This window comes from Podarcis filfolensis, assembly GCF_964270895.1.
Source record: "Podarcis filfolensis genome assembly, chromosome: 13".
Lineage (NCBI taxonomy): Eukaryota > Metazoa > Chordata > Lepidosauria > Squamata > Lacertidae > Podarcis > Podarcis filfolensis.
This window is the reverse complement of record NC_139615.1, coordinates 52,000,103-52,017,788: the sequence shown is the minus strand read 5'-3', so window position 1 is coordinate 52,017,788 and position 17,686 is coordinate 52,000,103. Positions and strand designations below refer to the sequence as shown.

The 17,686-nt window shown below is 43.9% G+C and overlaps 1 protein-coding gene across 3 annotated transcripts in view; it reads left to right on the top strand.

Annotated features, from left to right (window-relative positions):
• Nucleotides 1-17,686, top strand: part of SPMIP7 (sperm microtubule inner protein 7) — a 29,954-nt gene that overhangs the window by 10,458 nt on the left and 1,810 nt on the right. For all 3 annotated transcript variants that reach the window (XM_083583927.1, XM_083583928.1, XM_083583926.1), the window contains 5 exons: nucleotides 151-289; nucleotides 1,688-1,755; nucleotides 3,649-3,690; nucleotides 6,926-7,033; nucleotides 16,208-16,315. In XM_083583927.1, coding sequence (XP_083440053.1) covers nucleotides 151-289; nucleotides 1,688-1,755; nucleotides 3,649-3,690; nucleotides 6,926-7,033; nucleotides 16,208-16,315 — 465 coding nt within the window. The remainder of the gene's footprint in view (nucleotides 1-150; nucleotides 290-1,687; nucleotides 1,756-3,648; nucleotides 3,691-6,925; nucleotides 7,034-16,207; nucleotides 16,316-17,686) is intronic.

Below are 17,686 nucleotides of genomic sequence, written 5' to 3'. Positions count from 1 at the left end.
GTCCCCCCCCCTTATATGCACAGTCAATGGCTCTTATGGAGCCAGCATTACAAAATCTGTCCACCTTTGGGGGTGGAAATCTGTGTTATTTATTTCACTGTCTAGCCATAACCACTGCTGTTAAACCTCTTTCCCTTCTTTTTAATGAAGAGCAAATGAAGACATTCCCTGGGATAGAATGTTGCCCCCTAAAGTCAAGCCTCCAGATACGACATTAGAGCCAAGGGCTGATAGAGTCTCGCAGCGTTTTTCAATGAAGCAGTATGAACCAGAAGCAGAAACAAGCCAAGTCAGTGAACTTCATTTTAGCTTGTTTATGGGTTGTTGTTGTTTGTTGTTTAAATCATAGTCATAGATCAGTGGTAGAACACACACTTTTTATACAGGTACCCCCCATGTTTAATTCCCTGGCTCTCCAGTTAAAAGGATCTCAAGTAGCAGAGCTGGGCAAGAACTCTACTGGAGACCCCCCAGAGCTGCTGCTAGTCAGGAATGAACAGTATGAGGCTAGATGGATGCTCTGACTAAGTATCAGGTAGGTTCACATGTAATATAGGAGAGCAATAGTCCCAACCGTAGATGCTAAGCTGCTCTGCATTTCTCTCCTGCTTGATTGTGAGTTGGTGGCTCTGTTTAAATGCTGTCTCTTTTCATTATGTTTTTTGTAAGTATTTAGCTAAGTTGCCTTAGGGCTCATTTTTAGCGCTGAAAAGTGAGGAATGAATTAACCAGGCAAGAAATTGGGGACTGGGACAGGATTTTTCCATATGGAATTTTTTGTTTACTCTTTTATTTGTAACAAATTTAACAGAGAACTAAGAAAGGAAAGGAAAAAGGAAAGTGTGTGTGTGTGTGTGTGTGTGAGAGAGAGAGAGAGAGAGAGAGAGAGAGAGAGAGAGAGAGAGAGAGAAGGGGAAGTGTGTGAGGGGAAACCCATAAGTTCACATTATAAATACAATAACCATCCCATCCATCCAAATTAATTAAAAAACATAAATCCATATGTGCTGCCCAGGCAGGTATCCACATGAAGCTGACTTTTGTCTGCTCTTAATAGCTGCTCCGTGGGGGAAGCCTTCATGTAGGACTTGGATGAGAGGAGCTATAGTCATTCAAGAAGCCTTTATGTCACAATTAAAGGCATCCTGTCCCATGGCAGATCAAACTACCTCAGTGCCAAAACAAGTTTTGTTCCATTCCTCTCATCCATCTTATTCCCACCATGCTCACTGGCTACAGCAAAGACCTGCTATGGCATGGTGAAGGTCTTTGCTGTAGAAGTGAAGGTAGGTGTCATAACCTCACCACTCTCCAGAAGCCATCTTGGTATATAAGCAAATATCTAAATGAACAAATAATAATTGTAAGAACTCATGCCTGTGTTGTCTTTCTGTGACACTGAGCGAGCTTCTTGTGATACTTTTTACTCTTCCTGTGCAGAAATGTGTGCTGAAATTGTGACCCAGGCATGTCCCAATATCCGCATCCCATGTACGTTCTCAATAAACTTCCAGTTCTTCTTGTCTGCCTGAGAGAGAATAACCAGCTACAATGTGCCAGACACTTTTCAGTACAGTACTGAAAATTCCTGTGCAGAATGTGATTATTCTTATTGTTACTGTGATTATTAGCAGTAATGGTGTTATTCGCACAGGTGGTGATCCCAAAAACATTCTTATTGTTCCAGGTTGTTGGAAGCCTCTGGGACAGATTTCAAAGAAGAGCCTTCATATCACCGGACAAGCCAATTAATTTGTGAGCTTCATTGATTTCTATAGTTTGAAAATGTTTGTAGATTTTTAAAAATTATCTGTACTTTCTTTTATGGTTTCACATCATGGGAATTTTAAAGTGACATGAAGCAAGATTTTTGCTGTACGCGTATGTACAGTTGTTTTGGTGGCACTGAATTTGGGCTGGGAGAGAGAGTGCAATTGAGCTAGACGGATCTTTGCTATGACTAGAAGTGCTTTTCTGTGTTTGTAAGTGGGAATAACTTATACTGCAACATTTGCTGCCAGCGACCTTGAAGGCCAAACTATTTTAGGGGTTGTGTTTGGTTTTTTTTTAAAGGGGAATGCAGGGTACAAGGGCCTGATATGCTGGTTGCAGCAGAGGTACTTTCCACTCTGCCTGATTTTGCTATCACCGTTACCCTTCCTCGCAAGAATCCATCTCCTCCCCAGTGCCACCTGGGAAAGGAGAAAATTCTCTCCCAGTACTGCTTCTGCAAAGGGACAGTTCAGATAATACTTGCACATTTGAAGAATGCACGCACACACAGGATTGTGTGGACTAACTCCACCCCAGCTGTCAACTTGCCTAGTACAGGAGATTGGTGAATCTTGTCCATTTCCGCCTCTCTCCATTTCTCTTTTCTCCTAATCTTAAATTCAGTTCTCTACATTTTGTAACAGTTTGTTTTTAGTTTCGGAAGGTGCAAATCAGGTTGATTCCCTTTATGTGCAAGCTGAATTAAATCCTCTGTCCCTACTCTAGGCAGCTTAAGTTCCCCCCAGGCAGCATGGGTTCCTTAAACGTCAGCCACAGCTATGACTCTTCTCATTGACTAAGAAGAATGGTATAAAGCCTCAGAGTTCTGTGATGAGGAGGAGGGACAGACAGACTGACAAACAAACACATGGGAGTCAAATAGGTGTAACCATGTTTCTTTAGCAAATAAACTTAAGAGCGATTAACAATCGCAATGCCCACCCTAACCAATCTCAAACCCTGCAGGCAGGGGCAGCTCACCATCTGAGGCGAAATGGCAAATTGCTGCCTCCTTCACTGCCCCCGAAGCTTCACCTACCAGGCTTCTGGCAGGATCTCACAAGAGTTCTGTAATTCATTGCAAGATTTCACCCCCAGCCACTGCCACTGCTTCTCCCAAAGTGTGCAATTCTGCCGCCTGAGGAGCTGCCTCAGTCTGCCTCATGGGTGAGCTGGCCCTGCCCACATGGAACTTGGCAAAAGCAAGTTTGTTGAGCAGATGAATAGTGGCAGTTGGCTGCTGCTATAGTCTTGTGACAGTCTGTGTCCCTGGTCCTTCTGTCCCAGGTCTTTCAGGCCACCAGAGTTTGCTTTCCTCCTTGTTCTCTCCTTTCTTCATCAGATCTCTGTCTCCAGTTTCTTCAGTCTGCTTCTCTCCTTTACCAACTGCCCTTCCTTAACTGACTCTCCCTCTTTCCTCATTACCTCATTGCCTTTGCAGAGCTGCATTCTAAGGAGCAAGCTTCACAATGGAAGCTCTTCAAGGAGTAAAAAGACTTGCTGTGTGTGTGTGTTTGTGTGTGTGAGTGAGCGCACGCGCATGCACACTTTAAATGAAGTCTGGTGATCCAGGGCAGGCTGATGGTGCAAAAGGCACCAGGTGGCAAGGCTAGAATCTGCAAGACCTAGCCGGTCAGGCAATGGTATCATCCTAAGTGCTGGAAACTCAGAATTAAAGTTTTTACTACCTACCAAGGCTGAACTTGCACATTTGAAGATCCACTTTTGGGGCCTGCGTCCACTATGTGCTCTTAAAAATATACATGCCATTGTAAATTGTCTGAAAGTTGTCGCATCTGATAACATACCAAATATTGATTGTACATTAGCAGGAAGTAAGTTAACCAATTTAATGTGCCTTTCATCTTTAAACAGTGTTAGTCCTTGCTCTCGAACTCAACATCTCCCTTTATACACGTAAGTAAAAGTTGTTATGTGAATATATATCTTTTCTCTTAAGCAGGGAATTTGTTCGTTCAAAAAGAGACAAAGCCACGCAGTCTGTTTGCATAAGTGCTCCTTGGTCCTATGGATGCCGTTGACTCATGTCTTCTGATTCACAATAGCATCCATAGGACCAAGGAGCACTTAAGCCTAACAGAGAAACAAAGCAAGAGCAGTAGGCAACGGATCACAGAAAGAGATTCCAAAAGTGAGGCGGACATTCAACAATATGAGGAGTAATGTCATGAATCTGAGCTGGGGAGATAGCAGGACTCTGCACCAGAAGTAAGCCCAGTTGAGCTTGATGGGTCTACTCCCAGGTAAGTGTAGGACTGCAGTCTTCTATAATGAGAAAATGGATGTTGTGTGAGTTCATAATATTAGAATTCAGAATCACCAGATAAATTAATTGGCAGGAGGACAGAAGAAAAATACATGTATTTATTTAAAGCATTTTTAACCCACTCTAAAACCAGAAATAAGGTGGTCAGACACAAAAGAATGCAGGGCTCTTGCACTTTTAATGGCGGTTTAGGGGAGAAAATTTCAGCAGGCATAGCTTGTTAATACATGTATAGCTACTGAAATTTCTTCTACACAAACGTGCATCTTTTGCATCTAGTCACCCTAGCCATAAAATGTTTTCAGAATGGCTTACAAATGTCATTGATAAGAAAACCCTTGTCTTTAGGCTTCCTGTCTCAAAATACATGACAGAAAGAAGAGGGATTGGGAAGGAGGAGGAAAAAGCAAAATCAGGACTCATCCAAACTTTCTTTTGCGCTGCACTTCCGAGGCACAGGTCCATGCTTTAAAACTCCATGTCTGAGCGGTTATTGTGTTTTGTTTTTGTCATGGCACTTTCCCTGGGAAAACCTGCATTTTACAATTGAATCAGAGCAACCAGCAATCTGCAGAAAACCCCATTGGCATTTGCTCTGATTCAGTAGTAAAACGTGGGTTTTCCTGGGGAAAGTGCCAGGGCGAAAAGGAAACCACTCAGACACAGAGTTAAAGCCTGGACCTGTGCCTAGAATGCGGCACAAAAGGAAGTCTGGATGAGCCCTTGAGCACTATTTCTTAAGTTACAGAATGTAATGACCAGCTGAAATGGAAAGATTTAAAGGAAGAGATAACCCAAATGTTGCTGATCTTCCAGTGGAGTCCATGAGGAAACACAGTACATAATTAGCATATTAAATTCATTGCCACAAAATATACAGTATGTTGTGGCCACTAGATTAGCCTGATATTTAAAGGACTGGACAGATTATAGAGAATTTTTTTTTTACTAAATATCAGCCATGACAGTTAAACAGAACTTTCCCATTCAAAGGCAGTGTGCCTATTTATGCTGGAGATAAACAATGTTGACTTCATATGAGCTTCCTATCTAACTGGTCACTTCTAGACTCACTGGATGTTTGGTCAAAATTCATAGAGTTTGGTCAAAATTTGTAGTTTCTTATACTCGTATATGCTTCTTCTCAGTTTATGGCCATTCATGGCAGAAAAATCAACTTTGTACCACCCCTCCACCATTTTAATATACATATTTTCCCTACATTGAGATTATCCCAATGTATAGAATTGATTTTAGAAGATTGTAGTTGAAATGAACTCACTCTCATGCTTGACTTCATATTAAGAGGGCTGATAAATAGAATAGGCATGCAATTCAGGCTATTACCTGCTGCAAAACCTATCCTATGGCTGTGTGATTTCATAAATCATCTATGAGCAGCTTGGAAACTGACTTGAGAAGTTGCTCTAGCAATTGTGGTCCTTGTGGACGGTTGAACAGCCAGCTAGGACAAGTAAGACCTATGACAAAATGTTGCAGTGAATCCTCACCCCGAAGCACCATATTATAAGGTAGAAGGCATAAGAGGCTCCAGCAGACCACCCCGCCCCTCTCTCCTTTCTCCTTTTCATTGTTCTTTTCCAAGTAACACTCAACCTGCTATGCCTACTGAGCATACTCAGTTCTCTTTGGGCTATGCAGGAGAGGTCCCCACATCTACCGGTGGTTTTAGTATATCTACTCCCCGGTTTCTCAGTCTCCCTTTTTGGCTCCAGTCCTGTTGGCACTTGCTACATGAGTTTTGCCATTCTAAGCAAGAGGCAAAAAACAGGAGGTGGGTTTTTTTTTGGGGGGGGTGTTTCACTTGGAGGTGAGGCCAGGCAGTTCTAAATACCAGCACTGAATAGGTTTGAAATGTGCAATAAGGAAGCCCCACTGGAGGATTTAAGAGGGTCTTATTAGCTCCTACGTCCCTGGGCAGGGTCCTTGTGTTTAAGAAATTGTGTCTCCAAAGCAAAGTGTCGAGTCAGACATGAGAGAAGAGATGCTTGTCAAAAGGGATAGGAACAAGGCACTACAGAAATGGTGATAAGCGCCTTTTGTGGACCATTCTGGATATACCAAGGCATTTTGTCTCCAAAATGCAGCAGAAGGTCAGAGATGATACTGTGCTCCTCCTCTACACCCGCTGTCCATGTTAGGATGCAAGCGTGTATTAGGGCTCGGCAAGAAACTCCATCCATGTCTGGTTATTGAGGCCAACTAAAATTTATTTGCCCCAGGCCTGCACAACTTGTGATCCAGCAAGCCAAGCACAGCCCGCCAGCCAGATCCACTGCCTTGCCCAGTGGCTTGAGAAACCTCCTGTTTTTTGCCACTTGCTTGGAATGGCAAAAGCATGAGGGGGATTATCAAGCATGTAGCATATCACAACATGAGAGTAATGGGCTACATTCAGCATTGTGGGTCAGAAATCATGGCTTCTGAGACATTGCTATTTCCTAGTACTATTACTATGGTTGGTTTTTTTGTGTACTGGATATAGAAATATGGAAGAAACTAATGAAACTGTTAGAAAAAAATGAGCTATACCAGTTTCTTGGGGCTGAATACAAAAGGCAGTGGAAGCAATGGTGACTCCATTTCTTTCTCACATTATTTACAGTTTCCCCAAATTAGCTTATTCCACCTACGTGGTAAAACGTTGTCATCCATTTTTTCCTACAAGCACACTGCCTAGTTTTATGTGTATTTTGGTACGTGACTGCACAAATCTCTCTGTATGTTTTTGTGCACCTTTTAAATAAATAACGAAAAACTTGGAGCTTCGGTGGCCTCAGCCAGCTGTGTTATAAATAATACATATTTGCCTTTTGATTCATTCCCCCCTTTTCATCCAAACAGAGGCTGTGTTGGTGCAGAGAATCCTGATGACCTGGACAATCCCTATGTAGATGTAATTGTTCACAGCAGAGTTCGAAATGCAGAACCACAATATGTGAAATCTTCCTAGTATGTAAACCTCAAGTTTCCTTTCTTGTATAGTAATTACTGATTGAGAACCTGAGAGACTCCGTATCATGCTGCCAAGCAGGATTTAAGTTTATTTGGAACCAGAGTATATGCGACTGGATGCGGGTGACTCAACTACAGACTTCTGGGATAGTAAAGGTACCCCTGACCATTAGGTCCAGCGGTGAACGACTTGGGTTGCGTGCTCATCTTGCTCTATAGGCCGAGGGAGATGGCATTTGTCCACAGACAGCTTCCGTGTCATGTGGCCAGCATGACTTAGCCGCTTCTGGCGAACCAGAGCAGCGCATGGAAACGCTGTTTACCTTGCGTGGCAAGGTCTCGACCCCACCCCCCTTTTGTTGAATAAAGACACAAGACTCAAATAATTAAGGTTAATGGGCAAAAAAAGGCCACAACTTTATTGGTTACAGATGATGAGCGGTATCGGCTTAGGCATCGGATCTAACCAACTATATCTGACTCCAGCCTATCTGCTGGGAGCCCAGAAAGGGTTAACCACCAGTAGGGGGAGTCCTGCTGATGCACATCAACGAGGAGCTCCCCCGGGGGTCACTAATAGGGGTCGTGCCTTGGGCCCTCACCTCCCTAGGCTTCGGACAGGGCCACACCCCCCCAGAATCCTTTAACGGAATACCCTTCAATATGTGGGGCAGGTGATGGCACTACCTCCCCTCATCTCTTCTCCAGAATTATTCCAATGCCTAACTGCCATACCATAAAAGTTGTGACATTTTGCTACGAGGCTACAATTTGCTGCCAATTTGCCAAGTGGAAAAATTTCTACCAGGCCCCTCAATGGTGACTTCACACTGTTGGCAGGGATCACTGGCTGGTATGCTCTCTCATAAGCACATAGACAAGTCTCATATCAGGGGGCCTAGGATAAAATCATCTGCAATCATATGCTAGTTTTCTATGTACAGGAAGCATTTTCATAGGTAAGACCAGTCAGACAGGGAAGGCTTTGACACACATCTGCAATCTGTAATGATATTGTCTGTCAAGAATATGTAAGATATTATTTGTGTGCTCAATATGGTTGTATAGCTCAGTTTTTAGCTGCAGCTAGCCTTTGGGTGCAGCTAGTTTAACTTACTCATTAAGCATCAGGCCTTAAAAGGAGCAGATAGTGACATATCTCAGAATTACTGCAAGGGTAAATAATAATAATAATAATAATAATAATAATAATAATAATAATAATAATAATAATTTATTTATACCCCGCCCATCTGACTGAGTTTCCCCAGCCACTCTGGGCGGCTTCCAATCGAATGTTAAAAACAATACAGCATTAAATATTAAAAACTTCCCTGAGGAATTTCAAAGGTAAGATAGCTGCTTATTTCCTTCACATCTGAAGAGAGGGCGTTCCACAGGGCAGGAGCCACTACCAAGAAGGTCCTCTGTCTGGTACCCTGTAACCTTACTTCTCGCAATGAGGGAACCGCCAGAAGGCCCTTGGCGCTGGACCTCAGGGTAAAGAGAATAGGGACATCCAGATGCCTTTTGGATACTAAACGCAGTATATGAATAGTTCATATAGTCTGACACGCTAATAGGGAGCAATTCCATCTCGGTTGTCTCAGTGGCTGCTCCCAGACACCTTTGGAACTCCCTCCGTGTAGAAACTAGACGGGCTCCCTCCTTGTCTTCCTGCCAGCAGGTGAAGACTTTGGGAGACTGACTGCTTTTAAGGACAGCTGGTGCTGTGCTGTTTCTGTTGTAATTATTTGCTTGTTTTAATTGATAATAGATTGATAGATACACACATATAATCAGGGTGTTTTTTAAGCCGGAACTCAGTTCTGGCACCTCTCAGGCCGTTGCCATTATATGAAAACAAGGGAGGTGTTCATGGTGGGTTGAGGCACCTCTTTTTCTTGAAAAATTGCATTGGTTTTAATTCAACCTATGTTTAATTGTTTAATTAGTCCCCCCCCCCATGTTTTTAGCAGTTATTTCTGACTGTAAGCTGCCTTGAGTCCCCGTCAGGGAAAAAAAAGGCAGGGTATAAATTTAATAATAAGTATGGAGGAATTTCTCTTTATTTCAGTGTTACAGTGGATATTTCCCAAGCTCCCTGAGGCATGCTTTTTTAAAGATTGAAAATGGAGGCACTCTCCAGCAGTGTACTCACTACCTACTTAAAACTCAGCAAGGTCATTGTTTCCCCACCCCCCTGCACTTCTAATTGAATATATGGGATGCAGGTGGCGCTGTGGTCTAAACCAGCGAGCCTCCTGGGCTTGCTGATTGCAAGGTCGGCAGTTTGAATCTGTGTGACGGGGTGAACTCCCATTGCTCTGTCCCAGCTCCTGGCAACCTAGCATGAGTAGATAAATAGGTACCACTGTAGCGGGAAGATAAACAGCATTTCCTTGTGCTTTGGCTTCTGTCACAGTGTCCCGTTGCGCCAGAAGTGGTTTAGTTATGCTGGCCACATGACCCGGAAAAATTGTCTGCAATTTGGCCTGAAAGCGGAGATGAGTGCCACACCCCACAGTTGATTTTGATTGGACTTAACCATCCAGAGGTCCTTTACCCTCTAATTGCATGTTGCATGTCATTGTACACATCAGTATGCATGGATGCGTTTTTGGTTGCACACTGCCTGTCCCACCAGGGGGTGGAGAGGGGGCATGGAGGTCTTCCAAAGGGTTCTGTTTTCAAATCAGTTCAAAACTCAAACTACAGGATGGATAAGAATTGAATCTAATATTGTGAGCACACAGCTTCACAAACTATCCATGGGAATCCCCTGGATACAGAGTAAACCAGAGTGTGTACAGAGCCTTCATGACTAAAGTCTTTAAAAAAAAAACTTTTAAGGTGTAACGCTTGGATATCTGATGGCTTTAAGAAGGTGACAGAGTGGGGAGCTCAGCCACATCCATGGGTCTTGGAAGATGCCACCAGCATGACATAGGTGCCCATGGAAGAATCCTGATGGAAAACAATGCTGGCAGAATACACACATTTGCCAAGCCTACACCCCTTCATTTCCCAGCCACTCCCAGGCAGACTGTGGAAATTTACAGCCACCCCAAAGCTGGTGTGAGGAGTTCCACTCCCAATGACTTTGGACTTTGCACAGGAAACTTTAATTGTTTACTATGCATGGTGCACAATGGGAAATCCCAATTTACTGTCTCATTTGAAAGGCAGGTTATATGTGTGTACTGAAATGTAACTAAATATATATTCATTTCAATTATAAAATTGTCAAGAACACTTTCAAAACTAAGACTTTTCCAGAGAAACACAACCCTGTATTTCAGGGGGATGGGCTAGACAGAATACCCTTTGGGTCCCTTCCAACAGTTTTGTGATTCTTCATCATTAACAACACAAGAAGAAAACATGGGGTTATTTGAAATATACTCTCTGCCCAAGCAAAGTACCTCCATGTACTTTAGGCGTGGAGAGGACATTTGGCCACTAGAGGTCGCCTGAAGATGCTAAAGGTTTACTGCTGTAAAAATGTTGGTTCCTTTAACTTTTCACACAGCTGCTAATTGTGCTTCTGCCGCATGCCATTTCTGAAAGATAGTCTTATATGAACTGGAGAATCTTAGTGGTGGAGCATGCCAAAAGGAACAAAAAAACCAGAAGAGGATATATTGTGCTACTGCCAAATAATCATTTTTAAACCGTGTGGAGAACTCTGCTGTTCCTTGGAAGCCTCTTAGGGATTCCTGAATGAGGAGATCAGTTATGGCTTGCAAGCTTCCCTCTATGACAGCCTGCCATCTGCAGCAGAGTGGCAAGTGGCAAGGACAGGGCTTGCTGGGGGAGGCCAACTACACCCACTGCTGGTTGCAAGAGCAGTGGGAGGTGCCAGGGACACCACTGGGCCAGTCCCAGGGCCCAGCTGTTGAAAGGAGCAAGTCTTGCCATAGATAACAGAAGACTGTCAGTCAAAGCAACACCAAAGATCCTTTGGGGAGATCACAGAATTGTAGAGTTGGAAGGGACACCAAGAGTAACCTAGTCCAACCCCCTGCAATAAGGGGAGACACACACACACACACACACACACACACACGTTGGTTTGGCACAGGGATTGGAGTTGGGTGGGTCTCTGGACACCAGATATCTGTGACTCCTGAGGTGAGAGGAGCCTGGACAGGATTAGAAGAAGAAGAAGAGTTTGGATTTGATATCCCGCCTTTCACTCCCTTTAAGGAGGCTCAAAGCGGCTAACATTCTCCTTTCCCTTCTATTAGCTTTGGTGTGGTGGTATATTTCCTGGGTGAGAGATGGGAGGCCACTGGAGGAGGGGACTGCTATACCGAGCACTGGCTGCCTATTGCAGAAAATCTTTGCCCATCCCTTAATGACCATTAAAGCTGATGGTGCTGCAGGGTGGTTTTGTTTTGTTTTGCAGCATCACACTTTAAGTTGGGTGGGGAACCTCTGGCACAGGAGCCAAATACAGCCCTGCAGGCCTCTCTGTCGGACCCTCAAATTTGTCCCCAGGGTTAGCCCATTTTCTCAGTAGCCCTGCTTGGCACCAGTTGTTTCTGCATGGCTTGGATGTGCCTTGAACTCTGACTGTTCCTTTCGTTTGAAGCTAGAGAGGGGTGTGCGTGGCGCTGGACAAAGGCACTCTTGGTCTGTCACTCCTGTGACCAACCGAGAGGAAAGAGGCAGCCCCCTTGCTCAGGCAAAGGCGAGCTTGCAGGCAGGCAGACAGGCAAGCAGATGGGAGAGCACCTTCTTAGGCTCCCTTGGCTGAGGCTGGGCTGCGGAGAGAGGGAGGGATCAGGCAGGAGCTCCTTCACCTGAGTCAGCAGCAGCCTCCTTCCCTTCCTCCTGGCCGCTTCTCCCTCCCTCCCCAGCCCAGCTGCTTTTTCAGCATTATTTCAGGCATCGTGATATATCACTATACCACCATGGTTAGCTGGTGATATATCACAATGTTGAAAAACAGATATTGCCTGGCCCTAAAGGTGAGGTCTCTTGCACTTGCAACATGGTCCTTTTCTGTTATTAGATACTTTTATTTCTTCTATATCTGCCCTCCGTTGCTGCTTGGCACTTAGGCAGTTTTACACAGGGTTGTTCATTCCTGCATTTGTTGACTGTTGCTTGATTGAGAGGAGATGGTGCTGTGTGCCTGGGCTAGGTCCGGGGGTCCGGGGCAGAGGGATTCCATTTTTGTAGTGACAAGCATGGGGCTGGTATGACAGTGGGGTACAGATAAAGGAGAGAGAGAGTTTTTAATCCTTCTGCACTTGTCATGATTTGGTAGAGCGTGCCAACCAATCCCCTTCTGGTGATGCCACTAACCTCCAGGGTGGTCCAAAACAAGTGGTCTGTCATTCATGATCTGATCATGGGTGAGTGGGCTGACTTGGCGTGAGGGGGCTGTGCTGACTCAGCACTGCCCCCCCCAGGTACTTGGTGCAACACCAACCCAGCCAGCCCAGTGGGGCAGGGTGCAAGGCACTGTCATCCATAATATTTCCATTGCTCTCACCAGGAGGCCAGCTTGCTCTGACTGATTTCAGGGGTTGTTCCCGGTGTTGGGCCCAAGATGATGTTGGTGTATAGCCCACCCAAATGCACCCCATTTGTGCTGTGGTGGCCTTGTCATGGGCTAGCTCGCGATTTCATGGTCTCTGTGACTACCATGGAGCTATCTCACTATGTCACAGGCCTGACTGATACATAGATGTGGCAGGGCAGGTGTTTGGTCTGCAGAGTTGGCTGGCACAGATCCAGTGTTAGGAGGGCTTGAGGAGGCCAATGTTATGGACAGATCATTCCCCGGTGAGATTTTGGCTGACTGGCAGTGTCCCCCAGCATGGATTGTTATGGATGAATGGAATCTGATGCATTCCTGACTGCTCAGGGAGATTTCCTTGTTGTCATGGCCAGTGCTTCTGTCAAGGCTGTGGTCTTGCTATGGAAGTGCAGGATGGGCAGGGCCAGGGATGCAATGCTTTTCATGTGCCCTTTATGGCTTGTAACAGCAGTTGGGAGATGCTGCCTTTAAGAATAGTCCTCATGATGACCTAAATGTCAGAGAAACCCCAAAATATAAATAGCAGTAGAAACCCTTCTTCCCACCTATGGTGCGGTTTGACGTTTTATGTGGATATAATGCTTATATCTGCTTATGCTGTATATCTCAAAATAGTATTGGTTTCTTGTAGTAAAAGTTCAAAACAAAACATAGGTGCTGCTGTCTACATTTACCCTAGTAGAGTTTCTGGTTTTCCCCCAATTTATTTTCTATTTATATTTTTCCTTAGTTACCGTATATTCTTCCAGTGGGTGATATATCCAGTACTAAGCATACCTGAAGCTACTGAAACCAATGATCTTAATTTATTCAAATCCAGTGCTTTTCACTGGGTCTACCATAATACCCAACTTTTCCTTTAACTTTAAACAGCTGCTGCTCTCTATCTCATGCCTAGTTTTCAGACCATCAGGCTCTCTTTTTTTAGCTTGATTGGTGCAACTTGTCATGGGCGTGATGAGAAGCTGCATCTGCAAAATTCTCTTTTTACACAACAATTTAAGGCACGGGAACCCTGTCGTCTTCTGCACCCGCGTGCTGCTACCTAGATACCCTAGATCAGGTATAGACAAACTCAGCCCTCCAGATGTTTTGGGACAACAACTCTATCATCCCTAACTAACAGGACCAGTGGTCAGGGATGATGGGAACTGTAGTCCCAAAACATCTGGAGGGCCGAGTTTGCCTGTGCCTGCCCTAGATACTCTCCTAATGAATGGATTTTGTAGAGGAGTTGCTGGACTACGTTCCCATCATCACTGGTCAGTGATCACGCTGGGCTGAGGCTGATGGGCACTGGAGTCCAGAAACATCTGCAAGGCCACACAGTAAGCAGCAACCTCTGTTGTGCAGGAAGTTGTATCTGGTAATCTGAACCCCTCTGTTCCTTATACATGAAACAGAAAAAACATACTATTAATTTTTCATTGGCAAACAACAAATGATTCACACACATAAACATAATTGCACAGACTTGATATTTAGCACATTTCTCAGCTTCATTTAGCTGTATCTTATCCTTTTTTCTGCTCCCCCTCCCCACAAGGATGCACTGAGGTTACAGCACTCAAGAAACTTTGTTCTGCAGGTGTTCTAAGTCAGTGGGGGAGAAACGCCACTAAAGATGGGGTTTTCCTGTGGAACAGTCCTGGGAAGGAAGAGGGAGGGCCATGCAATTCTTAGCCAAATGTCATATCAACAACTACAAATTCATTTTCATTACTAGTGTTGCTAATACATCATTGCTTTGTGTGACAATGCTCAGTACTAGCAAATCACAAGGGCCTTGCTCTCTAGGCCTGGTGCATGCATGCATATCATTAAATTTATCTATGTTGCACCATGGCAGGGCTGGCCCAAGACATTTTGACACCCAAGGCAAACCACAAAATGGCGCCCCCTCTCTGTCAGGGCAGAAGGGGTGAGTGAAGATGTACATCAGGAACAAGGACAAAATACCGTAAATATCCCTATTGGGATCTGCTGCCCCAGTGGATCCTGCCACTGGAGGCAATTGCCTCACCTTGCCTCATGGGTGGGCATGCATTGCATCACAGTACACTTGAGGACCAGCTAAACCTGAAAGTAAATGTTCTTAGAAATACGGGATTGCTACCAAAAACAGCTCCCTGTTTTATATTTCCATGCTGGGGATACACAACAAGTTTCCCAGCCTCTCTCTCATGTGATTGGATGCTGATTACTGAGCAATGTATCACAACAGCAATCAGGAATTTATCACATTCCTAGATATGGAAAGGGGGGAGAGATACACAAGTCCACTTAGCCTTCCTGGTGTGGCAGCGTTGCAGGTGAGTGATGCCTCCCCAGCCTGGATCCAATGTAGTCTTTGGTTGTTGGGCCTGCCCAGCTGGCAGGTTCCCTGTTGGCTTGTCACTACCCCAACTTCTGCCACTTGAGCTAGAAAAGGCAACCGTTTATACTACACAGAGCTCTGGGTCTTAATTTGCAAAATTCACTAGCTCTGGCAAACGGGGCTTGCTCACCACTGTAACTTGAACAACAATCTAGTAGTGATTATCAACTTGCTAGGTATTTGCCCGTCAGTTTGGGAGACAGAGATGAATTTGATGTTTCAATTTTAGTGGCAATTTCCAGTGCTTTCGATGCCATCGAAACAATTATTAATTGTATTTTTATCTATTTCTCATTATGTATTTATATATTATCTTTCTCCCCACCCCTGTCTCCTGTTGTTGTTTTGATAACTCTCTACTATATTTTATGCTTATGGCCAAATAAACTGAACCTGAAATTTATTTTTAGCCCACAGACTAGATAATTTGTATGCACAAATTTATTCTACATGTATGTAGTTCTGTTGCTTGAATCTAATTTGTACATTGGTACATAAGATTCTTTGCTGCTTTGTTTTGCAAATGGGCCTTGTGCTGTCATTTTATGCTTTAGAGCTGTATGTGTGAAATTTGGTTTTAGGGCAAAATTCCATATCCATGAAAATACAGCTGCCAAGAGTATGTGGCAGTATCTAATATCTGTTCTTCTAGAATCAGATGGTATTCCATTAGTGCAAAATGTTGCCCTGGAAAAAAGTGAGAAATCTGATATTGGGGTGTAAAATACAAATATGTGGAATTCTGCATCATTCTGTATCTGTGCAGGATAGGGCCTGCCATCTAGCTCCCAGCTGAGGGGGCCTGTTCCCTCCTCCATCTGCCACCAGCAGCTACTTGACCATTTTGCCCTACATAGAGGAGAGATCTGGCTTTCAAAAAACCCTTCACTCCCCACCCTTGTAGCTTTTCTTGACTTTTTTTTGTTTAACTGACATTTAATTGTTTTTATATTTTAATGTAAATTACTTTGTGAGGTTAGACTGAAAAGTGGTATAAAAGTATATTAAATGTCAACAAGATCCTCATCTAAAATGATTGAGTTTTATGAAGATGAGTGGAATAACAATTTTCATTTAGGAAGTAGCCCGGTATTTTCCTGCTGCATCATCTTTTCTCTCCCCACCCACCTCAGATGCAACAACAAAAGCTTTTGCCTTAATTAGAGCTATCAAGAAGTCATTATTTCAAGCCTGTGCCCATTTAATCAATTCCTTTTCTCCCTTTAACTTTTACCCTTAGCTCTCCAAACACCTCTGGATACACTGGCAAGGTTCATTGGTCAGCCACCCAACCAGCAAATTCTAATCTTCCACCAACATCACCATCAATAATTTCACGAATGTATTGGTAAGTGTGAGGCACATTACTTAATCTGCTCAGATACATTAGAATTCTAATTATGGTTATTTCATTAAAGAACAATTAAATATTAAGCACAACATTTCTTTGGTTTTGAAAAATTTGGAGTCAAAACCCATAAGAAAAGCTTTCAAGATTATTTGACATCTGCTGTAGTTTTCAGATTCCTTTGTATTTCCTTTGAAATTTGTATTCTTTTCCTTTGAAAACAGAGAGAGAGGGGGAAAGAATTCTAAAGCATGGAGGGCAAAACTGGGCTTCTCCAGATGACCTATTTATTGAGCAATCATCCTGCCCTGCTAGCTCAGAGTTTTCACAGAGCTCAGCTTGTATGTGGTCCTCACTGAGCATTCATTCTGATGTGTTTGTGAGCAGAGGGGGTTATACAACAACGAGCAGTCATCTTTATTTGCTTGCAGGCTGTTTATCTTTCTTCCTAGGAATTATTCCTTCATAACACACTTTTCATTGCATTTTCTTATTACTTCCTAACCACAATAAGTTGCACGTTTTTTAAAATGGATTAGTTGGGCTGAAGCAACAAAGCTTTAATTCACTTTAATTGCCGAAAACTAAAATTCTGGTATGTACATGAAGTCCTCCCACAATATACTGCCAGTCTTCCTGAAGGAACATCTCCACCCCCATTGTTCAGCCCAGACACTGAGGTCCAGCACTGAGGGCCTTCTGGCGGTTCCCTCACTGTGAGAAGCAAAGCTACAGGGAACCAGGCAGAGGGCCCACCCTCTGGAATGCCCTCCCACCAGATGTCAAAGAAATAAACAACTATCTGACTTTTAGAAGACATCTGAAGGCAGCCCTGATTAGGGAAGTTTTTAATGTTTCATGTTTTATCGTGTTTTTAATATTCTGTTTGGAGCTGCCCAGAGTGAGTGGGGAAACCCAGCCAGATGGGCGGGGTATAAATAATAATAATAATAATAATAATAATAATAATAATAATAATAATAATAATTTATACTATGGAAGCACCCTATGTGTCATATAGTTTAATGCCATTTGTGTGTGTTTTAAAGTGTACTGTAAATTTCTCGATGGCTGCTATCAGGCTTGTGAACATGGCACTTGGAATGGGTGTTAACTCTTCCCTCCATATCGTGATCCTGAAACTTTTAGGCATCAGAAGTTTACCCCAGAGTGGTGGCAGAGGGACTCGGGAGCGGCAGTGGCGGCTTCACCTGCGCTGTTCCACTGGGTGAAGCAGCCACCCCCCTCTGGCCCTCATAGCAGTCCTGGGCAATGTATCAATGCAACACCCAAGCCTAGTGTGCACCCGCCTGGCTTGGGTCAGTTGTGTGTGTCTTTTTCACCTGACTGCCTTCCCTTCAAACTAGGCAA